This window comes from Panulirus ornatus, chromosome 16, assembly GCF_036320965.1.
Source record: "Panulirus ornatus isolate Po-2019 chromosome 16, ASM3632096v1, whole genome shotgun sequence".
Taxonomy (NCBI): Eukaryota; Metazoa; Arthropoda; class Malacostraca; order Decapoda; family Palinuridae; genus Panulirus; species Panulirus ornatus.
The window spans coordinates 34637387-34662082 of record NC_092239.1 but is presented as its reverse complement, the minus strand read 5'-3'; the positions used below and the strand labels follow the sequence as shown (position 1 = coordinate 34662082).

The 24696-nt window shown below is 37.8% G+C and overlaps 1 protein-coding gene across 2 annotated transcripts; it reads right to left on the bottom strand.

Moving 5' to 3' along the window:
* Positions 1–232: 232 nt before the first annotated feature.
* On the bottom strand, positions 233–21218 carry LOC139754240 (uncharacterized). Of its 2 annotated transcripts, XM_071671556.1 has the most exons (8): positions 21060–21218; positions 18153–18266; positions 15351–15431; positions 14336–14493; positions 8684–8821; positions 4740–4911; positions 4165–4401; positions 233–2614 (listed from the first exon to the last, which is right to left on the bottom strand). In XM_071671556.1, the coding sequence occupies exons 2-8, from the start codon at positions 18264–18266 to the stop codon at positions 1673–1675; spliced, it is 1842 nt and encodes a 613-aa protein (XP_071527657.1). In that variant the 5' UTR covers positions 21060–21218; the 3' UTR covers positions 233–1672. The 2 variants fall into 2 exon arrangements, with proteins under 2 accessions (XP_071527657.1, XP_071527658.1); XM_071671557.1 differs by lacking the exon at positions 15351–15431 and having other exon boundaries at positions 18156–18266.
* Between the last annotated feature and the right edge of the window lie 3478 nt (positions 21219–24696).

Genomic DNA, 24696 nt, shown 5'->3' with positions numbered 1-24696 from the left:
GACAATTGTAATCATACATCAAATAATATATACGTGGTTATTAAAATTAGAATTTGTTTAAAAACAATTAATATTGACAAACTGATACCTACCAACATTAAAAAATTCTCACTTCCCCTTAAAAGTGATGTCATTTTTCTCCCTCCTAACTAGTGTCCTTTTGCTGTCATTCAGAAATGGCATAATTAACCATATAACATCACAAAATGTTTAGGAAAAATAAATAATGATCTAATAAAATTCTTTTATTTTGATATATTATAAATATTGCACACACTGATGCAGATATATATTCTTTCAAATCTAACTTAGCTTTTGTGCTAAACTCGAAAGGTACAGCACTTAACCTACCTATTAGATACATCTCACGTTAAGCAAAGAATGACACTCAAATGTGAGCTTCAAGAAATTTGCTTCCTATATTATATATTTATGAAGTATTAAAATATATTATATAAAGAAAAGAAATTCATAAACATAAAGAATATCCTAAATGCCACATACTGTATTGTAGAATGATGCCTCTCATACAGGAAGGGTTGCCTTGGTCCACAACCCTTTACTTTGCAAGTGACTATATATGAACACAAAAACAACGCATAATTTTTAGAAGGCATTTTATCATGTCCAATTCATGGAATAAATGAAATTACTTGGTCTGACATTACTTATATCTGGTATAGTTACAACAAACTGAGCATTGATCAAAGTTGAGGTAGTATTAACTCTTGAAAAGACGTAAAATAATCACAGCAAATTTTATGGTCTTTGGTTACTATGTGAATTTTGGCTCAAAAACTTGCTTATCACCACTAAAATCCTTATTCAAGGATATTCATTCTAGGCCATGTAAATTCATCTTTCTATAAATTCATTACAAACAGCTGGAGAATGGATGCGAGTGGGTGTAACTTTCTTCGCCTGCTCCTGGTGCTACCTCGCTAATGCAGGAAAATAAAAAAAAAAAAATAAAAAAATCCATTTGTAAATGACACATGACCGTCTGATAACGCTGTTTATTAATGCTCTTGACAAGATGAACATACACAAGAAACTATGAAGTAATTCAAAAACAGAATGCCCTAAAGAAAGGCATTTGTTGCTTACAAATCTGTACTGACATTTACAAAAGTGGATAAATGTCATTTGTGGTCCATGTTAGCAGCTACTTCCAGATATAACAAAGTCTCAACAAGTTACAACATTACTTTTTTGTGAAAATACCCATAGCTTGATATTTTACACTCATAATTAATTTTCCAACATATCATTTATCTCAGTGTATCATAATTGGGAAGCACAAGACAAAGCTATTCCCCAAATACTAACCTTGACAATGAAAGCAATTCAGAAAATATATGCAAAAGAAACATCCAATTACGCTTGCAAAAAAAATCTAAAAGCTCCACCAAAAATTATTACTGCATAGTTTCAGGATACATAATATAATGTGCTGTCCAGAAAGAAAAGTGCATAAAATATAATGATAAACCAGAGCCAAAAGTATGTATCTTTCGCCATAGTGAGTGGCTGTTATATAATGTATCATGCTCAGATTTTGTATATTACAACAGATTTCATGAAAAGAAAAAAAAATTTAAAATTTGAAATATAGATAAGTATATATAACTGAATACAATTCATTCATAACCATTCCTAAAAGGATGAATAATTAGTAATAACTCTTCATTAGCCAGTTGTTTACATCAGCATGGGCCATAGAAAGCAGTGATTCTGGTAGAAGTGGTGGGGTTATGTTTCCACACTTCATAATCGAGCTACCTTCAGATGAACAAAATAACCATCGCCTTTTATTAGAAATGTCCATTTCTTCTAGCTTATTGTCTCTGACTTGTTGACACCCACCAAGTTTCTTTGATAAAAGCCAAGACTGGCTATCAACAGGAGTGTTTGCCCTGTCTACAGCTACAGCATGGTAATTTCCAAGGTTGCAACTCTTGTTCTGATTTCCATTGTGCGGGCTTATAGTTACCCTCTTAAGAGCCTCGGATAAAGCTTCTGATGTAATTCTGCTCTCCTTTTCATCACTGAATTTTTCTTTGTCGTTTTCATCTTTCTCAGTATTCTTCTCTCTCTGACTCTTGAACTTACTAAGAAGCCAGATATTGGAATGAGTACAGAGTTTAACCTGAGGTTCATGTGTGACAGACATGCTTTGACCCAGTCTCAGCCATTTACCCCCTGGGGCTTCATACATGGCACGCTTTACAGGTGTTGGCAAAACAGAAACATTATCTTGGCTCTGTAACAGCCACTGTGAATTTTCTGATGCAATTATGTCAGCCATGTGAGAAAGTATAGGACCAATGCTCTCGGACTCGGACAACGTCCTCTTGCGGCTTGTCTTGGCTCTAAAGCTTGCAGACTGCTGTAATTTTTCCAGAGCAGTTTCCTTGCAATTATTCTGACACACACAATCACTGAATGTAGAACAAGTCTCATTGGCCTGGCAGATAGAGCCAATTTCAATCTGTTCCAAAAAGGGATTCCCACAACATGAGTGCCTGTCGCTAAGCCAGCGTGACTTTTCACCCACACACAAATGAACATTCTCTATCTCGCACATTCCAGAACCTGGTGTACTGCAGTCATCCTGGAAAAGAAAGAGTATATTATTCCAATACCAAACATTTTCATATATCTTTGATGCCCGTACCCTCCGGGAACTCTTCCAAGGGGGTGTGCCCATACCCTTCAGGAACTCCTCCAAGGGGGTGACCAGAGCAAAAGTTTCCCTAACTATTGAAACTTCATTGACACTTCTTAGCCTGTTATGCCTCACCCTTAACAGGCCACTGGCAAAGGGCAGTCTAGTGCAATGTTTCCAGAGGCTCCTATGTAGTCTAACTTTCAACTACTACTACCTTGTATGTCTACCACATGTTTTATCTCATTACTTCTACATAATGCTCCAGCTCAATATTCCTACCTGCTACTTATAGCTAACATTATTACATAACCCCCTGCCTAATGTTACTACCTACTACTACTATCTACTGCTTCACCTATTCGACTAAGAGGCAGGGCTGGTGCACAATGCTCATCACGAGAAAATCTAGTTACGAAGAATGAGGCGTGAGTCAAGTGTTGTGCAAGACAAGGAGAGAGTGTATGTTTGTGGATGTAGTTGAGGTAGGAAAAAAAAAAAAAAAAAAGCTATGTAGGTCAAAGTAGTGTAACTTGACAACCACTGAAGTGCTGGCTCACTAATAATTACTAACCCTCCCATTGCCCAGTCGGGTAGTACCAGTAATATACCTCCTTGGTCGACAGCTGCCTACCAACTAACTACTAACTTTTCATAAAATACAATATTCCCACTAAGTGAGGAAGCATTATGAAAAGTAAGAAATAAAAAGCCTACCACACTGCTAGCACCATTAAGAGCCAAAAATACCAGAATCATTGAGAAGGTAAAACTGTAAAAGGAATACACTGGGAAAATATCTAAAAGATGAAGGGGCATAGAATGAAAAAAAAATGTTGCTAGATTGCTATCAAAACTATTGTGACAGATGGATAGAATATCAGAAAAACTTCACCTTATATGAGAGACAAAAGATCATGTCAAGGTAAACCAAACAGTAGTCTTTGGGCCTAGGACGAGTCTCTCTCGATTGAGTACATTATACAGGAGCTAAAATTTCTCTTTTACCACGAAAAGCTTCTACAGCTACAGTACTTCACAGACCCAGACATGTTTTGATTCCACTACAAAAGGAATAGCTAACAAATACCTCTCTCAACCATGATTATAACTACTTCCAGAATTAATGGATTAAATTGTTACAATAAAAACTGTAATCATGACTACTAATTATCAGGAAACAATTCATAATCATTTCTATGGTCAAGTATATCTAAAAGGTTCAAAGACATCAGCAAATCTAAATGGAATTCTTCACTTACACGGCCTTTTAGATTTATGGGACATCCAATTCTTAAATATTAAACAAAATCTTACAGAAAAATGGCACCCTGACTTTCATTGCTGCAATCATGGCATGTAAGCAAGATTACAAATCCTTTAGCAGTGGAATTGAGCACAATTCAAATTCATCAAAATTTCAAAAGATTCCAAACAGTTACATGTCTGTATATGGCACATACAACAAAATGGGTTTTAATTCCTATTGATCATACCTTTTCAGAATCATAATGGCTTGGAACAATTTCAATACTAGAACTTTCTGAAGTGTGTACAGGGCTGTTACGAGCCACCATGTCAAAGCTTTCCATACTGGCAGGTGTTGATTCACCATCTCGAAATGCTCTTGTTAAATCAACACCATTCCACCACGTGGCTACATCATTCTGATTAACTCCACTCCACCATGAGGCTACATCATTTAGCTTGGTCTCTTCTCCAATTCCACAAGCCTGAATAAGTGAGCATAATACATATGACATTTCTACCAACAAAATCAAAATACAAAAATATTCCATCTAGTTTCGTATTAAATACTTATCCTAAAACATATCCTACATAGCATGATTACAACTTTGTTCACACCAAGGCAAAAAATTTTAGCTAATTTCATACAGTGTTTACAACAAAAGGTAAATGGGTAGCTTAATTTGGGTGAGGAAATGCATCATAAATGAGCGATTATATGATGGGAAAAAAAAAAAAAAACTCCAATATAAACACTATATAATTGCTGAAAACAATATGAAAATCTAAGGAAAAAAAAACTATATTTCTTAACAGTACCAACCTTCAAAGCCAAAGATTGATCAAGGTGTTTTTCTTTCTGTTGCACAAGCCAATTGTGCTTTGACAGACGTGGAAATTGGACAGTTATACGCATGGGAGAGTCTGGACCTGAGGCTGCTCCAGCAACGCTCTTGTGCAACACATCATGGTCATCATCTTCATACTCTTCAACACTATGAGATGAAAATCTTATGTAATGCATAAAAATCAAAACATATCAATCAGCTATATCACTAATGTAGGAAACAGAGATCTAACATGAAAATAAAGTTGCTAGTATTTTCTGAACACTGCTTACTAGCTGTGCATCTTTCTGATAGGATAACTCAGCGTTATTTCCTCAAACATTCTACAGTATTTTCTGAACACTGCTTACTAGCAGTGCCTCTCTCTGATAGGATAATTCAGCGTTATTTCCTCAAACATTCTATCAAAATCCATTGCATTAATTTACCAATATATAAAAAAGCACCCAAGCATTGTGGGTGTTTCAATTGATGAAAATGTTTTTGTCCATCCTCTGAAAACTGTAAAGTCATGTCAACTGTTTAGAACACCTTAAATATCTGGAACTGAAAAATTCACAAACCCTTTAGATCTCCAAACCTAGTGCACATATACTGCACAGATTCCCTATGCCTGCAAATTAAACAGGTATCTTTTATATCATACTACAAGGTAAACAATGTAAGAATAAAAGTTTACCTATTAACTACAAGACTAGAAGAGGAAACCTTGCCAAATTTAAGACAGAAGCAGTTAGTACATGCACAGTGGAAAAGACGGCTTACAAAATGAGAAACAAACAATGGGAAGGTGGAGCAGGAGGAGGATGGGAGGAAGTAATACAGAAAAGAAAGAAGTGGGTTGTCATGTCTATCACTTTCTTTTCTTTTGGCTTTTATACACTTGAGTTTCACAACCATAAATCAGGAAGGGGATGAATAATTACTCATACAGGACTACATTTGGATTTCAAAGCCCTGCATCAACACTGGAATATGCACTCCATCATCCATGCTTCCTCCACAGCAAAATCAACTTTCTTCATTTACCAAGCTATCAGTGCACTCAATTTTTCTCACCTGCATAACTCTACCTTCAAGTTCTGCATTCCTACTACTATCCTTACTAAACTTCAACCCTAAATATTCATGTTCATCCAAACTTCTAGCTCTTCACTAAACAAACTCAACTTAGAATATGGCCTTTCACTTTCCCAAAATGGCATTTTACTTTTATTCACATACACTTTCAGGATCACCCTCCTACACACATCAAACCAGTACTCCATTCAATCCAATTTTCCCCCTGAATTTGCTAATTTGAGCAAAAATTCATATAACTGCAGCAACATCCATTTTCTTTCTACATGGTTAACTATTGCACCACACTAATTCATTCTTACAGAATGCCCCAAATGAAAAAGTTAACAATAATTAACATGACATACCACAATCCTCACAAATTCCCAAATCTATTTCAAGCAACTTGCACCAGCACTGTTTTACTTCCATTACTTGTCTAAAAGTAAGAATCTGGAATACACATTCTCTTCCCTTCCTAAAGTTATCTTTTTCTTAATCACAGGTTAACTAATGCCTCCTCTATCCACAAATAACTCAGCCAACCTGAACTTCACACGCATCTACCTCCATTCTGAACTATACATGGATCAACAATACCTATTGTAACATTTTTTCATACATGTCCCCTATTTCCTTCTTTTGGAAAAGAATAAATGGGTTGAAGATACCAGCTTTTCACTCCTAAGCCTCTTAAGTCATCTTGTACTCCATGCAGGGAATATGTGGGATGTATTCTATTTCTCCTATCCGCCCAGAAGTAATTGTAATATTGTCAACATTATTAACTGTACCAAGTCAAACCATTACCTTATAAATCTATTTCTTTTACATGTGTTCATTTCCTACATAAGTGAGGTAGCATCCAGAACAGATGACTGTCTTAAAGGTAAAAAGATCCTAATTTGGCTGTTTCCTACATCACTTATTTTGAAAAGTAATACAAGATGGGAGGATTTCCAGCCCCTGCTACCACCCTCTTTGTCACCTCCAATGACATGCAGAGGCTAAATGAGCAGCATTCTTTCCCTCTTATCCCCAGAGACAGACATTTAGTATGATGATGATACATAGCCTCCCATTAAAAGCAGTCTTAATGTGGTTTATAGTCTGCAGTGCCCATACTAAAAACAGATTATGCGATGGGCTTGCTGGTATCTAGTGGCAAAATAGTATTTGCAGAAATAAATGTTCAATATCAATGCAAGATTCTTACTGAAGAAAATCCAGATATGTTAGACACTGTCCACTTTCCAAAATAAATGTAATCATAAGAAGACAATATAAACTGTAATTAACTGAAACTAACCAAATGATCTCGATTAAAAACACTCGAATCAAAACTACAATATTGAAATCATGTTTCAATGTACAAACCAAAAGTATGTGATTTATCAAACAATTTTCAAAAAGGAAAAAAAAAATTAGGAATCACTTTGAGATGTTATACAGACATGGAACATCAGAACAAAAGAATATGAAAATAAAATCAATCAGGGGTAACAAATCAAAAGAACTGGATATCCACTTGAATGATTTTACCTTTGAACCAAGGTATGTGAAGCGTCTAGGGTAAACCATGGACAGCTTTCTAGGGACTGGATGTGGAAAGATAGCTGTGGTTTCGGTGCATTACACAACAGCTAGAGACTGAGTGTCAACGAATGCAGCCTTTGTTGTCTTTTCCTAGCACTACTAGAAAAAAGAAATCCCAGTACAATCTGTCATATTTTGTGGTGGACAGCTTTCTCCCCAAACATTAACCTAGTTCTTTCAATTATTGTGAAAAACAAAGCATGGGCAAAACACACTAATAATGACCTTCTCAGGCAAATGAAACAGTGGGTAATAAAAAGTTAATCAGCTCTTTATGTGTGTTGATCATTACAAACTCTTAAAAGGTAGAAATGTTAGAAGATGAGGGACAGAGCTTGCTGACCATTGCAAACTCTTAAAAGGTAGAAAAGTTATAAGAAAAGGGAAAGATAAAAAAGGAATAGAGTTCCAAAGCTTCACTGTTCAAGGAAAGTGTATCATACTAGTCAATCCTCATAAGGATGGTCTCCCCAAATAAACAATGAAAAGCAGCAGTCAGATGCATGTTAAAGGTCCAAGCCTTGGTGGCCAGGACACATGCTTACAGCTCAAGAAAAAAGTGGCCAAAATATTAACAGTAGAAACACAGGGTAACACCACCACATTGAACAGAGATGAATGAAGAGCTAACCCAAACTTTTTTTTACAATGAAGGCTCCAGTCATGGACAGAACTCCACAAAGTGGATAGGCCTTAACTGATATATAATGATTATGAAAGGGAAAAGGAAGTGACAAGGTAAAGAATTTACAAATTTTTGAAGAAGTGAAAAACCTGTCTTTTAAAATGCAACAGGTCAGAGTTACTGGGAAAAAAAGAGTTCCAATGCTTCGATTGTAGGGAGAGAAACACTGGTCATTATTCAAAGCTGGGGAGAATATGACCCCTGGAGATATAAAACAGCTGCTCACAAAAAATAAAAACAACACCCATCAACTCTGAGAAAGAGATTTTGTATTAATGACAATGTGGAATTTCCAGTGTAAAGTGAAAGATATCTAACCAAGATTGCTCTTTTCGTAAGCTGAAAGAACATCAACTTTAGGAGTAACAGTAACAACAAAAGAAAGCTAACATAAAAGTAAGAATAACTTAACATCTCTGCCTGTCCTTTATCAAGCACTGAAAACTTGATATGGGATGAGATTCAAATACCCAAGCAGGTTTTCATTTATATTCAACACGAAGAAATAAACAAAAGTTATCAAAAATAAATGAAAATACATACTTTTAAATACAAATCATGAAATAACTTAAAACTTACTTTGCTGGGATTACTGGAGAAGGGTGGTGTGTGATAGTGTCCGGTAACTGGACAGAGCCAAATTCAGATACAGCAGAGCTTAGGGCAGATTCATCCAACTGCACCGATACATTCTTCACTGGCTGTACATTCCTCAAGCTGAAAAACATTTATTTTCAGTTACCTTGCTCATTTTCAATCCATTCTAAAGAACCATATCAACTTACATAAGAAACCCAGACTTGTAAATTCTTTTTTAAAGATTGGTCACCATAGGTCCAAGCCTTTGGCATATAACCAACAAATGCTTTTTTATGCTAACCCTTTAGGTATCGCAATCTCCACCACTGAATAATCCCATGTGCCACCAACAAATGATTCACCTCCCACTATTTCCAGCATAATGCACACCAGCAACTTCCTCCAAATCCTTGGACTAACTTCCTTCCAACCTGTTCATTAGCAGATAAAAAGCCACAGAGACATGATGCACTCTCAAGTAGAAACAAGTTCAATGGGAACCTCTCCTCCCTTCCTGTATGTACAAGTGCTTCTCTTCTGATAAAAATTCTTCACTGAATTAAACAAGCTTTCATTTCATCCATATCTCCAGTTCCTTCCATGAAGAATGTCAATTCTATCACATACTTTCACTAGATCAATAACTGCCACATAAAAGCAACTAACTTTCTCCATGTTCTTTCCTACACATTCTTCACAACAAACACCTGGTCCACACCTGCCTCTTCTGGAACAACACTACTCCTTCCCAAGTGGATACTATGTACAAAACACCATTCCCTCCAACACAACTCTCCCATAGCCTGTGTCAAGCATACTCAACAAACCTAAAACTTTATGATTCAAGCATTCACTTAACCACTTACTTTAATACATCGGCACTATACAAACACTCATCAATCCACACAAACAAATATCACCTTGAGCTATACATACATATACTATGATGCTACCTCCACAAGATGAAGAACAGTAAAAAATCTTATTACAAAATAAATCATTAATGTTATCATATTTACCCTAAATTGGCATATCTAAAAACTATCCCCTCATGAAAATACTATTTTCTCTCCTTTATGAATTGTCAAATGCATACAACAGAAGAAAAAATATACCTACATATGTGATGGGCTAATGGAGCACTGAATAAGCAGGAGAGGCATAACAGAAAGCGTGAAATAAGAAATGAAGCAAGGAGGTCTTGTTTCTTTGTCATGAACTTTGTATTGCATTAATTTTTATAGAGGCATACAGTTTTCAGTAAATATAACAAATATACATGGAAACACTACATTACACCTACTACCAATGAGCGTAAGAATGCATGGGACCAGCATGTCTGGGACAATTATTCTTCAACTTGTGATAAAAGGGTAGGCCATGGAGGTTCTGTTTGTTGTTTTAACTTCAACATCAAACTACTCATTTCTGCCACAAGAACAACACTGGTGGTGCATTGTCCAAGACAGCTAGAGAAAGAATGTGAGCAAATGAGAGCATTTTTTTCATCTGCTCCTGGCATTACCTCACAAACATAAGATATGACAAATATTTATGTAATTATCATACTTTGTCCCTGTCTCCCACGTTAGCGAGGAAGTGTAAGGAAACAGACAAAAGAATGGCCCAACCAACCCACATACACATGTATATACATAAACGCCCACACACGCACATATACATACCTATACATTTCAACGTTTACATACACACACACACACACATATATATATATATATATATATATATATATATATATATATATATATATATATATATATATATATATTTTTTTTCATACTATTCGCCATTTCCCTGGGGATAGGGGAGAAAGAATACTTCCCACATATTCCCTGCGTGTCGTAGAAGGCGACTAAAAGGGAAGGGAGCGGGGGGCTGGAAATCCTCCCCTCTCTCTTTTTTTTTTTTAATTTTCCAAAAGAGGGAACAGAGGGGGCCAGGTGAGGATATTCCCTCTAAGGCCCAGTCCTCTGTTCATAACGCTACCTCGCCAATGCGGGAAATGGCGAATAGTACGAAAGAAAGAAAGTGAAGGGCGTAAATGGGGAGGTGATAACAAGTAGCGGTGATGTGAGAAGGAGATGGAATGAGTATTTTGAAGGTTTGTTGAATGTGTCTGATGACAGAGTGGCAGATATAGGGTGTTTTGGTCGAGGTGGTGTGCAAAGTGAGAGGGTTAGGGAAAATGATTTGATAAACAGAGAAGAGGTAGTAAAAGCTTTGCGGAAGATGAAAGCCGGCAAGGCAGCAGGTTTGGATGGTATTGCAGTGGAATTTATTAAGAAAGGGGGTGACTGTATTGTTGACTGGTTGGTAAGGTTATTTAATGTATGTATGACTCATGGTGAGGTGCCTGAGGATTGGCGGAATGCGTGCATAGTGCCATTGTACAAAGGCAAAGGGGATAAGAGTGAGTGCTCAAATTACAGAGGTATAAGTTTGTTGAGTATTCCTGGTAAATTATATGGGAGGGTATTGATTGAGAGGGTGAAGGCATGTACAGAGCATCAGATTGGGGAAGAGCAGTGCGGTTTCAGAAGTGGTAGAGGATGTGTGGATCAGGTGTTTGCTTTGAAGAATGTATGTGAGAAATACTTAGAAAAGCAAATGGATTTGTATGTAGCATTTATGGATCTGGAGAAGGCATATGATAGAGTTGATAGAGATGCTCTGTGGAAGGTATTAAGAATATATGGTGTGGGAGGCAAGTTGTTAGAAGCAGTGAAAAGTTTTTATCGAGGATGTAAGGCATGTGTACGTGTAGGAAGAGAGGAAAGTGATTGGTTCTCAGTGAATGTAGGTTTGCGGCAGGGGTGTGTGATGTCTCCATGGTTGTTTAATTTGTTTATGGATGGGGTTGTAAAGGAGGTGAATGCAAGAGTCCTGGAAAGAGGGGCAAGTATGAAGTCTGTTGGGGATGAGAGAGCTTGGGAAGTGAGTCAATTGTTGTTCGCTGATGATACAGCGCTGGTGGCTGATTCATGTGAGAAACTGCAGAAGCTGGTGACTGAGTTTGGTAAAGTGTGTGGAAGAAGAAAGTTGAGAGTAAATGTGAATAAGAGCAAGGTTATTAGGTACAGTAGGGGTGAGGGTCAAGTCAATTGGGAGGTGAGTTTGAATGGAGAAAAACTGGAGGAAGTGAAGTGTTTTAGATATCTGGGAGTGGATCTGTCAGCGGATGGAACCATGGAAGCGGAAGTGGATCATAGGGTGGGGGAGGGGGCGAAAATTTTGGGAGCCTTGAAAAATGTGTGGAAGTCGAGAACATTATCTCGGAAAGCAAAAATGGGTATGTTTGAGGGAATAGTGGTTCCAACAATGCTGTATGGTTGCGAGGCGTGGGCTATGGATAGAGATGTGCGCAGGAGGATGGATGTGCTGGAAATGAGATGTTTGAGGACAATGTGTGGTGTGAGGTGGTTTGATCGAGTAAGTAACGTAAGGGTAAGAGAGATGTGTGGAAATAAAAAGAGCGTGGTCGAGAGAGCAGAAGAGGGTGTTTTGAAATGGTTTGGGCACATGGAGAGAATGAGTGAGGAGAGATTGACCAAGAGGATATATGTGTCGGAGGTGGAGGGAACGAGGAGAAGAGGGAGACCAAATTGGAGGTGGAAAGATGGAGTGAAAAAGATTTTGTGTGATCGGGGCCTGAACATGCAGGAGGGTGAAAGGAGGGCAAGAAATAGAGTGAATTGGAGTCATGTGGTATACAGGGGTTGACGTGCTGTCAGTGGATTGAAGCAAGGCATGTGAAGCGTCTGGGGTAAACCATGGAAAGCTGTGTAGGTATGTATATTTGCGTGTCTGGACGTGTGTATGTACATGTGTATGGGGGGGGGGGGTTGGGCCATTTCTTTCGTCTGTTTCCTTGCGCTACCTCGCAAACGCGGGAGACAGCGACAAAGTATAAAAAAAAAAAAAAAAAAAAAAATATATATATATATATATATATATATATGGAAATATATATGAAAGGCGGGCAAGGCGCAAGGAAACAGACGAAAATGGCCCAACCCACCCCCATACACATGTATATACATACACGTCCACACATGCAAATATACATACCTACACAGCTTTCCATGGTTTACCCCAGACGCTTCACATGCCGATTCAATCCACTGACAGCACGTCAACCCCGGTATACCACATCGATCCAATTCACTATTCCTTGCCCGCCTTTCACCCTCCTGCATGTTCAGGCCCCGATCACTCAAAATCTTTTTCACTCCATCTTTCCACCTCCAATTTGGTCTCCCACTTCTCCTTGTTCCCTCCACCTCTGACACATATATCCTCTTGGTCAATCTTTCCTCACTCATTCTCTCCATGTGCCCAAACCATTTCAAAACACCCTCTTCTGCTCTCTCAACCACACTCTTTTTATTTCCACACATCTCTCTTACCCTTACATTACTTACTCGATCAAACCACCTCACACCACACATTGTCCTCAAACATCTCATTTCCAGCACATCCACCCTCCTGCGCACAACTCTATCCATAGCCCATGCCTTGCAACTATACAACATTGTACACACATGTACATATTCATACTTGCTGCCTTCATCTATATGTATGAAAAAATTTTGTAAAATGTTTACAAAGACAACTTTATCTACATGACTAACAACAAATAAATTCATATCTTACAACCCAGATTTTTTCCAGTTATAAAACTGACAACAATTGATGTATGTGCACTCTCTTTGATGTCTTATGGGTGACTAAAAAGTATTTTTTCTAGCTGTAGCAATAAGCTACTAGAGAGTTCTAGGGGGATAACTAGTTAAGGAAAAATCATCAGCTGGAATCTTAAACAGTTATGGGAAGCTTTACATCAATATCTGACAAGGGGTACATCCCTTCAATTTCATCAGAAGATTATGTGAACACATGAAGAATTAAGGGTTAATACGATTAAATATTCATCACCGATTCAAAGAGAAAAAAGTATTGTTTTATCATCGGGGCAAAATTGGGCATGTCTGAGGTACAGTAACCCCAATGAAGCTGTATGAATGTGATGAATGGGTTATACAAGAGAATGCGCATATGATGAGTGTTGCAAATGAAATTATTCAAAGAAATTATGGTATATACTTGAATAGCTAACAAAATGTCAACAAAGAGATGTAGGAATCAGAGTGGTGGAGAGAGCTAAAGAGGGTGTGCTGAAATACTCTGAACATATGAAGAGAATGAGAAAGTTAACAAAGAAGATATATATGTCAGAAGTGAAAAGGACAAGGGGAGAAGGGTGACCAAACTTGGAAACAGAAGGGAAAAAAGAAAAAAAAAAAAAATTAGTGCTCAGGACCTGCATGTGCATGAAAGTGAAAGGCATGCATGGAATAGAATGAACTGGAGCAATATGGTATACAGTGAGTGACGCACTGTCAACGGACTGAACCTAGGCATACAAAACAGAGGAAACCACAGTACCGTTTGTGGTTTTAATACATTACAAATGATGACTAGAGGATGAATGAGTGATTGCAGCCTTTCTTTATCTGTTCCTGGTGCTACCTCACTATCATGAGTACCAGCGAACAAGTATGAAAGAAAAATATTAAAGTGAACTATGCATAAATGCTAAGAAGCTTAATGTGTGCAAAATTATCATCGTACCATTCTACATCATCCATCACTTTAATTTTGGCAAGGGTGCTGGTGTCAGATGGATGGCAACATTGCAAGAGGTCACGGGTAGCAGTGAGTGCCCCCTTGCTGTGTGTTAGTCCTGCCTGCTGAGTCCCAAGCAAGCAAGTCTGATGGGCTGTGACAACCTGAAAGGAAAACAGTATTAAATCAGAAAATCTAAAGAAATATATTTTTTACATACTTGGTGAGTGGTCCCACAGTCTATTAAATCAGGAAATCTAAAGAAATAACATTATAACATTTTCTGCATACTTGGTGAGTGGTCTCACACAAAGATGAGTCTGCAGTGACGTCACCATGGATCCTTAATTCACTTACATACAAGATGGTGAGGTCAACGAATGCAAGGGTCCTGGAGAGAGTAGGTCGGCAGTATGTTCAAAAGAGAGAGAGAGAGAGAGACTCACTTTGTTTGCAAATAGCACAGCACTGGTAGCAAATTCCAGAGAACTGCAAAAGCAGGTGTCCGAGTTAAGGATAATGTGTGAAAAGATATCAAAACTAAATGTGATTAAGAAAAAGCATATTATTAGGTAAACAATGGAGAGAGACACGTTAGCTGGAGTATGAGCTTGAATGGCGAAAACATGGAAGAACAGAGATAATTTTGATTTCTTGCACACATTCTACAAAGAAAATACCTGATACATAAATCTTTTACCACTCCTGAAGCCACACCATTCCTATCCAATCTGCAGTTTTGTACATATCACCAACCTCTCAATTATGAATCTCCTAAACAACTCACCAGATACAAGTTTATACATCTTTAATCTGAACATTCCCTTTTTTCGTCTTGCCTTTATACAATGGTATACAGAATAGAGGCATTGTGTCAAATCTATAGCACACACTATGAGCCCTACATAAATACTCCTAACCAATAAAAAAAACTTTTCTTGAGAATTTCAACAGAAATAATAATAGTAATAATCATCACCACATTACATAAAATATTATGGGTTATCCCCATATTACCTACCTCCACTTGTCGAACCAACTGCCTTTCCCTTACTCTTAGTGAGCCAACCTGTCGCTCTACAACTTCATGGATTTCATCTTTACCTGAGAAGGAAAATAAAAATCTTTGTTAGCCTTCATTAACACTCATGCAAAATAGTTGAAAAGTGCACTGACAGTCAGATATACACAAGCTGATCAAAGACCAGAAAGCTTCAAAGAAGCTAAATACTATCAATCAAAATCCATTTGGTTCCTAATTAAAACTTCAAAAATCGTTGATATAATATCTTTAAGTTTATTCATCTGAAACCAAGAACAGTACATATATATCAATTTAATCATTTATTATACATGATTGCCATTACCCATGTCAGCAAGGTAGTGCCAGGAAAGAGGCAAAGAAAGACCCATCCACTCATATAAACACATACATACATACATATACATATGAACATATACATACAAAGGCATACATATATACACATGTACATATTCATACTTGCTTGCCTTCATCCATTCCTGGTGCAACCCCACAGGAAACATCGCCACCTCTTGCGTCAGCAAGGTAGCACCAGAAAAAAAAAAAAAACATTTGTTTACAGTCATTCTCCAACTGTCATGTATAAAGCACTGAAACCACAGCTCCCTATCCACATCCTGGGCCCACAGACCTTTCCATGGTTTATCCCAGATGCTTCCCATGCCCTGGTTCAGAAAATTGACAGCACGGTGACCCGGGTAGACCACACTGTTCCAATTCACTATTCCTCGCATGCCTCTCCCCTCCTGCACGTTCAGACACCGATCGCTCGTAATTTCTTTCACCTCATCCTTCCAACCCAATTTGGTCCTCCACTTTTCCTTGTTCCCTCCACCTCTGACACCTCCCATACCATGTATTTCTAAAACCTTCCAAAATGCATCCCTATCAACCCTATCATATACTCTATCCATATCAATAAATGCCTCATACAAATTCATTTGTTTCTCAAAGTATTTCTCTTTCATTCTTCAAAGCAAATACCTTATCAACACACCCTCTACCACTTCTGAAACCACAATGTTCCTCCCTAATCTGATGCTCTGTACAAGTCTTCACTATCTCAATCACTATACTCCCAAACAACTTGCCAAGTACACTCAACAATATCATATATCTACAGGATGAACACTCATCTTTACCTCCCTTGCCTTTATAAAATTGTGATATACATGCATTCTGCCAATCCTCAAGCACCTCTCCATGATCCTTACATACAAAAAAAATCCTAGCTAAAACAACAACACGGTCACCCCTTTTCATAATAAATTCAACAGCAATCATCTACTCCAGCCACCTTGCCACATTTCATCCTCCATAAGGCTTTCCCACCTCTTCTCTCTTCACCAAACCATTCTACATGACTCAGTTAGTTTGCATACCATCCCAAACACCCCACATCTGCCATCCAATCATCAAAAACATACAAAGCCCTTCAAAACAATCACTACCTTCACCTCATTTCATCACTACCTGTTACCACTACCCTGTTCGCCCCCTTCACATTACTGACCTTCACATTCAAAATAACACATCACTAACACCAATTTCTTGCATCAAAACTGCTGACACACGCACTCAGTTGCCCCCAAAACACTTACCTCTCCTAATCTTTCTTCTCATGGCCAAGTGCAAAAGCATTAATAATCATCCATCTCTCATCACCCACTTTCATTTTTGCTTACATCAAACTAGAATTCGCTTCTTTACACTCTTTCACACACTCCCACAACCTCTGCTTCAGCAGAAGTCATCTCACCAACACCTCAGTTAGCTCCAAAGTCATTATAATTAGCTCCAAATTTAAATCGTGAGTTCAAGACTAATAAAATCAGTGTACTTAATATATCAGCTAATTCCAGCATTTCTATACAAAGCTGGTCACTAGAAACTAAAGAACAGAATGTATACAAGATTAAGTATATATGATTTTGCTCAATTTTGCAGACATCATAACCATGAAATGAGAAAGTCCATCATGTCCGGTTAATGGGCAACACAATCTCACAAAGCATGTAATCAGACTATGTGACACATAAAAGGGGATACAAACATAATATGCAACACTGCCAAGCCTTTGAGTTTATAATAAAGGTCAAGATTTCTTTAGCACATAATGTCTAATGACTATCCAAAAGATTTAAGCACAATCAATACAACTAAAAACCTATTGTCAAAATAAATGTGTAGATGGAAACTTTATACCTCTGGGCACCTGAGGATATGAACCCAGGCCTGCCATGTGGTAGGCCAGTATGCCAACCACTGCACTACAAGGTGATACGAGCTTTCCAGCTAGCACCAACCAATGGTCCATGAAATACTCCGTCACAACCTAGTATTCTGTGAAGGTGAAGCCTCCACCCACTTGAGTTGTAAGCAGCATTAAATCACAGATAGTTTTATCTCAACATGTTCTGAACATACAAGGCCAGCCCTAATCCTTTATGGGCCCCCTCCATCCTTCAAACTCCCCCATCCCCCCCAAAAAAAAAAAAAAAAATCAAACTCAAGGAGGCCTGGGAGTATGCCCCTGGAAAAGTGCAAATTTGGGGGGGTCTGAGTCAGCATTTCCCACTTTCTGAAGGCTGCTATATAACTGTCAGGACAAGAGGGCCCCTTTGGTAGTCAGAGCTCTAAGCTCTGAAAGTACAAAGCATTCGCGAAGGGCTGATTCTATGTACACGAGGAAAAAATGAAAAGTGTATATGTGAGAGCATGCGAAATAAACTTCTCTGCACTTCATTCCCGTTACACATAAACACAAACTTCTAATCGACTTACCTTCTGAGCATTTTCCTGGAGCTGATGGCGGTATTCTTCCACTCTAGAAAGGGAGTTCTCTACAACGGCTAACTTCAGAGCCACATCAAGTTTTAGCCTCTCTAGAGACATCTGGGAAAAGAATAAATAGAATCTGAATTACAAACATACCTGAGGATAGAAATTTCTGTTTGACCAATACATAGTGGATAGAATGCATATGTGCAAGTGATTTGAGTATATTTATGTACCTAGTCCATGCAACAAGACTTCGAATTAATAAAGAAAATACTAGTAAATTCATTATTGTGGTGGTGCTTTTTCATTTCCAATACTCAGTCTCTAGTCACTTCATTATCTACTACAATAGACAAATAAAACCAAACATTATAAGCAAAAATTTTAAAGTATATGCGTGTTCAGAAATTGTGGTGCTATTAACTTTGCACCACTTCACAAGTGGGTTCTTCAACTTCCGCTACAAAAACATTACCTCAGATATCAGAAAACATTCAAAGTACTTGGGGAAAATTAAGTGATATTCAATTTTCATGAGAAGAAAAAACAAAACTCCCTTCACCATGTTGTGTGTACTTTCAAAAATGGTTTTAACGATAAATCACACCCCACCAATACCATCCTTTTCATTCAGTGAAAATATTTCATGACGTTTTGCTTTTCTTAGAACATGTTTAAACGATGTCTTATACGGTAATACAAGTTTCAAGCTTTATCTTTTGCCATCAACATTTACAGGAAATAATATATTGGCACTTTTTCCCTTTGTGGATACATAGTGCATGTGACTGGATTTACGGCATAGTCCTTTTGTCTACCATGTTTTAGGTGTAATTATGGAAGGTTGGGTCGAGTGACATGAACTAAATATCAGGAAGCATCAGTTTCTAGTAATACTAGACTTTATGAAGACTTCTTTAGTACATGTCCATCACACCCAACATATAACAGAAAGGCGAGTGCTAATCATGTAGAGTATCGAGATTCTACTGGGATAAAAAAAAACCACTAAGTGGTTCATCAGTGACACTGATGATATACGAGTTATCTGACCCAGGAATACTTAATTGGAACCCCTCTATCACATGATTTATACTGTTTATGTCTTAGCTGAATGTACATCAACGAAGGTACATGTGATATTTGAGGTGAAAATTACTATGCAAATGGTGATAGACTGGTTCCTTTGTCCAGAGGTAACAAATGCACGAGTAATTCTGAGACTAAGTTACCCAGGAGTCTACCATGAAGTACACTTAAGCAAGGACGAGAAGATATATAAGACACGGGTGAAACACTTGAAAAAAAATCCCCCTAGCACCCATATTTCACTTGATAATGCAAATGAATTACACTACAAAATGCTTGAGCATCATGTCAACTGCAGTCATACATCAACAAACAGATGACACCAGACCAACCTTCTCACAAGCAGCCATTCCATGCTGATCCCAGCAATGCTCCATAATAATGTTGATATATGTCTACATTAAATAACAGCCTCTTGGGGAGCACAGGTTTTCATAGGTTCTGTCTCCTTTCTTCTCGTGATCAAACCCAAAGTTTTTCATAACCCTCACCACTATCAATTTAATCAATACAATAAACTTCAATTCTCCTAAACACATTCTTTAGGTTTTCTATGATCCATCAATATTACACTGCTACTGGAGAACAAAATCACAATGTTCTTGGCTGGTTTCAATGTGTAGCTAAGCAGATTGCTTCCCCATCACAACTGTAGTTAAACTTAGGATTTTCCAATCATTCAACTCGTTTACCTATTGCTTTCCCCACGATTCCAAGCCCTCTTCACCTCTGGTATTAAATGAACTTCACTTTATTTAGATTAAGCTGATAAACTTATATTTAGATTGTAACAGGCTGATTATGTTATCAAATTTGATAAGGTTACCTCTAAGGGTACAATTTTACTTCACTGGCACCATAATCCATGGTCTAATTGCACCAAGGAAATAATTTATGGATCTGGAAGTAACGGAATCCTTACAATTAGTATCACCAAAACTGGCGTTATATGATTTAAACCATAGTGTAAATTACGATATAGTTGGTAAAGGTAAGATTCGGGGAAATACGAGATCAATCAATGTAAAATTAAACGAAGCAAGCAATTACATTAGTCCTTAGAGACTGTAAAATTTCAGAACACCTCCCCTATATGCAGAAATTTAGAGCAGAAATATACTAAAATAATGTAGATACTGCTTGGAACTGCATGGAATATAACTATCTAGGAAGGAAGCAAATGCCACTGCAAGCTGTCCGTTTGCAATTTCTGATAAATAAAAAAAATTTACCCTAATAAAGTATACGAATCAAAAATATGCAAGTATGCAAATCAGAAATATGGGTAGAATATAATTTGATGGTACTTAATGACCAAACTCCCCACTGAGACCATGAATAATAGAAGGTATTAACGACCTATAGGCAAAAGAGAAGCCTTCTCTCACACCTGCCATGTTCCTAAATGCAGAAATCCTCCTTTCAGGCACCGTCGAGGTCACACCCGGCACACGGCTTAACCCTTAAGCCATTTTATAGCTATTTTTAATCACATTACGACACACAAACTGGATCTTACTCACGATCAACTTGATTCGACCTTCTGTCTGTAACCATATGGCTGTTCTTATCGAAGTCTCACACCTATGGCACTAAAACCCGTCTCTCTAAAAAAAAATTTGCTCAATGATGAAATATATTTACCAACACAGCTGATCGCTGTCGGCCATGGCAGCGCTGTAGCCAGTCACGTATACACTTCAAATATCCTTTTCCCTCCACAAGACACCCACAAAATCCACACAACTACATTCCTGAGCATGTACAACAACCGTGTAATGATTTGGTGAATTCTACAAGATTTACAAAGCTTCAAACCTCAGACAACCGCGAAGAAATGGCCGACACGGGAGATGCTAAACCTGACTGCTGCTGCTCGGCCGCCCGCCGGGTTACTTTTACCGAGGCGTAGGCGCAGCGGCGGCGGCGGCGGCGAATCTAGAACACGTGGGTGAAGCAGGTTCGACTCCCTCCCGAAGCTTCATGTGAAGCCTCCAGTCATCATATCTCTTCACTTTTGCTTGTTATCTTTGCGTTAGACTTATCCTCACAAAAATAAGGTATGGTGTATAATCTTTTTTTTTTAAAAATCGTACGAGGGGACGATGAAGCTAAGGAGAGGAAGGTAGTATACTAACCCCATCCTTTTCATGAAATGTCAATGTACATTTCAATTTCAAATTTCAATTTCACTTTTGTTAGACTATATCCATTTACTAGGGTCTTAATAATATCCCTCTCTCAATGTTTATACGTTTTTTTTTTAAAGATCAACACATCCCCGAGCCCCATTGGTAATATATCTATCGATGGTGCTTCTACCAGGACACGTACATCCATTTATCAAAAAATAATGAATTTAATTGTTTGGTCATTAATCATATAATATTCTTAATTTCAGCACCTTTCTGTCATTTAGTTTACAGTAGCTTCGACAAAGGCCTTAGAAAATCTTTTTTTTTTTTTCTTATTGCAGTTATCGTATCCATGCTCCCAATATGTGATTACATATTGATAATTTCTTTCTTGCACATAGAGTTAGAACTTAGATATACACTCTGTACTTACTGAACGTCACATTTATATACATATGTAAAATGAAATTTGCCCAATACGTCAGAGGGAAGGTTCTCATTTATTGAAATTTATCATACATCTTAAATACACTTCCATATTAGGACAATCATCATCGTGACGTCATTGATAGTGTCACGTGACCCTCTTCAGAGGCGCCAAGACCATCATCAGCGTTGGTCAAAACGGCAGATCAGCGTCCTTTCGATATACTCTTGTGCCCTTTGGGATATTTAGTGTTGTTGTCACTGCTAAATCCGTTCCTAGTAAAGTTTTTAATATGGTGAATAAGTGTGTCGTTATCGGATGTGCTAACTGGCAGTCTACGGGATCAAATGCGAGTTTCAGTCGTCTGCTAAATAACCGCCAAAGGTGGAGGCTTGGCCCAGGCAGTGACGTGAAAGTGTGTGGACTTCATTTCATCAGTGGTAAGCCGTTGCTTATTTGCATTTTAGTTTTTCGGCAGTGGTAAGTTACTTTAGTTAGCATCTTAGTTCCTAATTCAAGCTATATTTGTGAACCAATGTATCCTTAGGCCATATTTATACAATAATGTAGCCGTTATCTTGAAATATCTTTTGTATATCAGGTTTGGCATTTACAATGTGGTTTAGAAATATATATATTCAAGTTGGTTATAGGTGGGCTGACAGCTCCTTTGTCGTCCAGTGGAACCAGAGGCGATATATTTTTAAAAGCACAGCAGGCTATATAGGCATTATTTACATATAATACGTATTTTGAAAAGTAAAAACTCACCTGTATTATGCAAGGGACTTACCTGTTTTTGATTCTTGTCTAGTAAAACCATCGGGTGTCTGAATCAAGCAGAGATAAATATTTCCACGAGAGACACCTGACCATGCACTAGGGCTATGAGACCCAAACACGAAGGATCTGGTTGATTTCTTGCTCGCTTGAGATAATTTGATTTCTCAGTACGTCCTTCTTGCGCTACGGGATCCAAAGAGTTATAATAAATTTATCTTTCACCACAGAATCCAAAGATTTACAATAAACTGACATGACAGTCACTGCAGAAGCAGCGGCCATGATTTATTTTTGCCCGCCAGATTAGGCGCATGCGCAATGTTGGTGCCCGCCATATCATAGGGAGAATTTTGCAATCGTAATGTTTCTTAAACTTTTATATATAACAAGGGTGGATTCGAGGATGTCAGGACCCTATATTATACCCCCATGAATAAATAGATAGAACATTTCTCTTAATTTCTGCGTATCCTTCTGTCTATCACCTAAGCCTATATATGCTTAGCCTATCACCACGTCCTTCACAATGTGTATGCTATTGCAGTCGACATCCTGGGGTCGAATCTAAGAATATGTGCCTCATGATAACTTCTTGTTATTTTGCAGTATTTTTGTGACTAGTGCTGTCCAATACTTTTCGCTCGAGGGAACATGAAAACTTTTAATCTGCAACTTTTTCCTAGACAGCTACGGCAAATAATTTCTGGTGCCCCTCTAACTATACTGTTGCAGTATTTACCTTTTCTGTTGAAGATAAGCTTTTGAGATCTAAAATCTAAAATCTAAAATATGATTTTATTTGATTTTATTTTTGTACTTGTTCGCCGTTTCCCGATAGCGAGGTAGCGCCAGGAGCAAAGGATCACATCCGTCCACATCCATTTTCTAGCTTTTATGTATAATGCACTGAAAGCACAGCTTCATCTGTTGACAATCAGGCCTCACAAACATTTTCATGCTTTAACGTGGACGCTTCATATTCTCTGGTAAAGTCCATTGATAAACCGTCGACAGACACCGTAGCCTAAGCCTTCGATGAGAATGAGCACTCCCTGTTTGGCTCCTTATTCTGCTCCTTCTTAAAGAAATTGAAATACAAGGAGGGGGATGTTCCAGAGCACGCTACATCACTCTTTAAGAAAGATTCACACTTATTCAAACGTCACCGCTCCGTCAACCTCAGGGACTTTGAAATCTGAATGTCTGGTTGAATTATCCTACTCGAGTATACTAGATAAGATGTTCATTACTTGATAATGCTGTTGCGGGTGGAATGCCAGTAACTTGGCACCATAGATTAATAGGTGGGTAAAGAGAAACATAAGATGTATATAAAGATGTATATAAAAACATGAGACCCACAAGTATAGAATTTCCTTGTACTGAACAAATAGTTTTCTAACATGAGACGATAGGTTCTTTTAAACCTACTGATATACTGATGCTGAAATACGTATATTTTTCAATATCTATGATTTCATGTTTCCAATACATGCACTTATCTGATTTAAATTCGCTTGCTTAGTGTGCATATGATTGAAAGCTAGCCTTAGAGTAAGTAATTTATGTATTTGTGCCCCTGTGTTGCATATGTGAAAGTTCTTTTTGAACTTTCTACAAAGTATCGGGGTTTGTTTTGCAAAATAAGCACAAAGACAGTTGCTCAGTAATGGTTTGGGGTTCACTGGGCGTCTCCTGCTTCGAATCCCTTGGCATATAAGAGAAAACGAAGTTTACTAGGACAGACTATTGTATTTGGAGTACGTAGGCCCTGCTTACATAGAAGCGTACCACTTTAAACTTGTTACCTTACGTTGAATATACATATTTGAACGTGACACTTCTTGTTATCTAACTTTCTTCAAATTTACTTCGTTTCGAGAGGTTGTAAAACATGATTATCTGAACTGATTGTAATATAAGAGACAACATGGCTCGAGCAAAGAAAGAAAAAAAAAGCATTCCTCATGTATGGCTATCTCGATCCTGATTTAGAGGGAAGGAGGCATTTTTCTTTAGAAGCTGAGAGACATCGGTGGCCCGCAGAATCACCTGAAGATGATACGCAAAAGAAATATACGAAAAGCTGTGAAATCAAGTGATGAAAAAG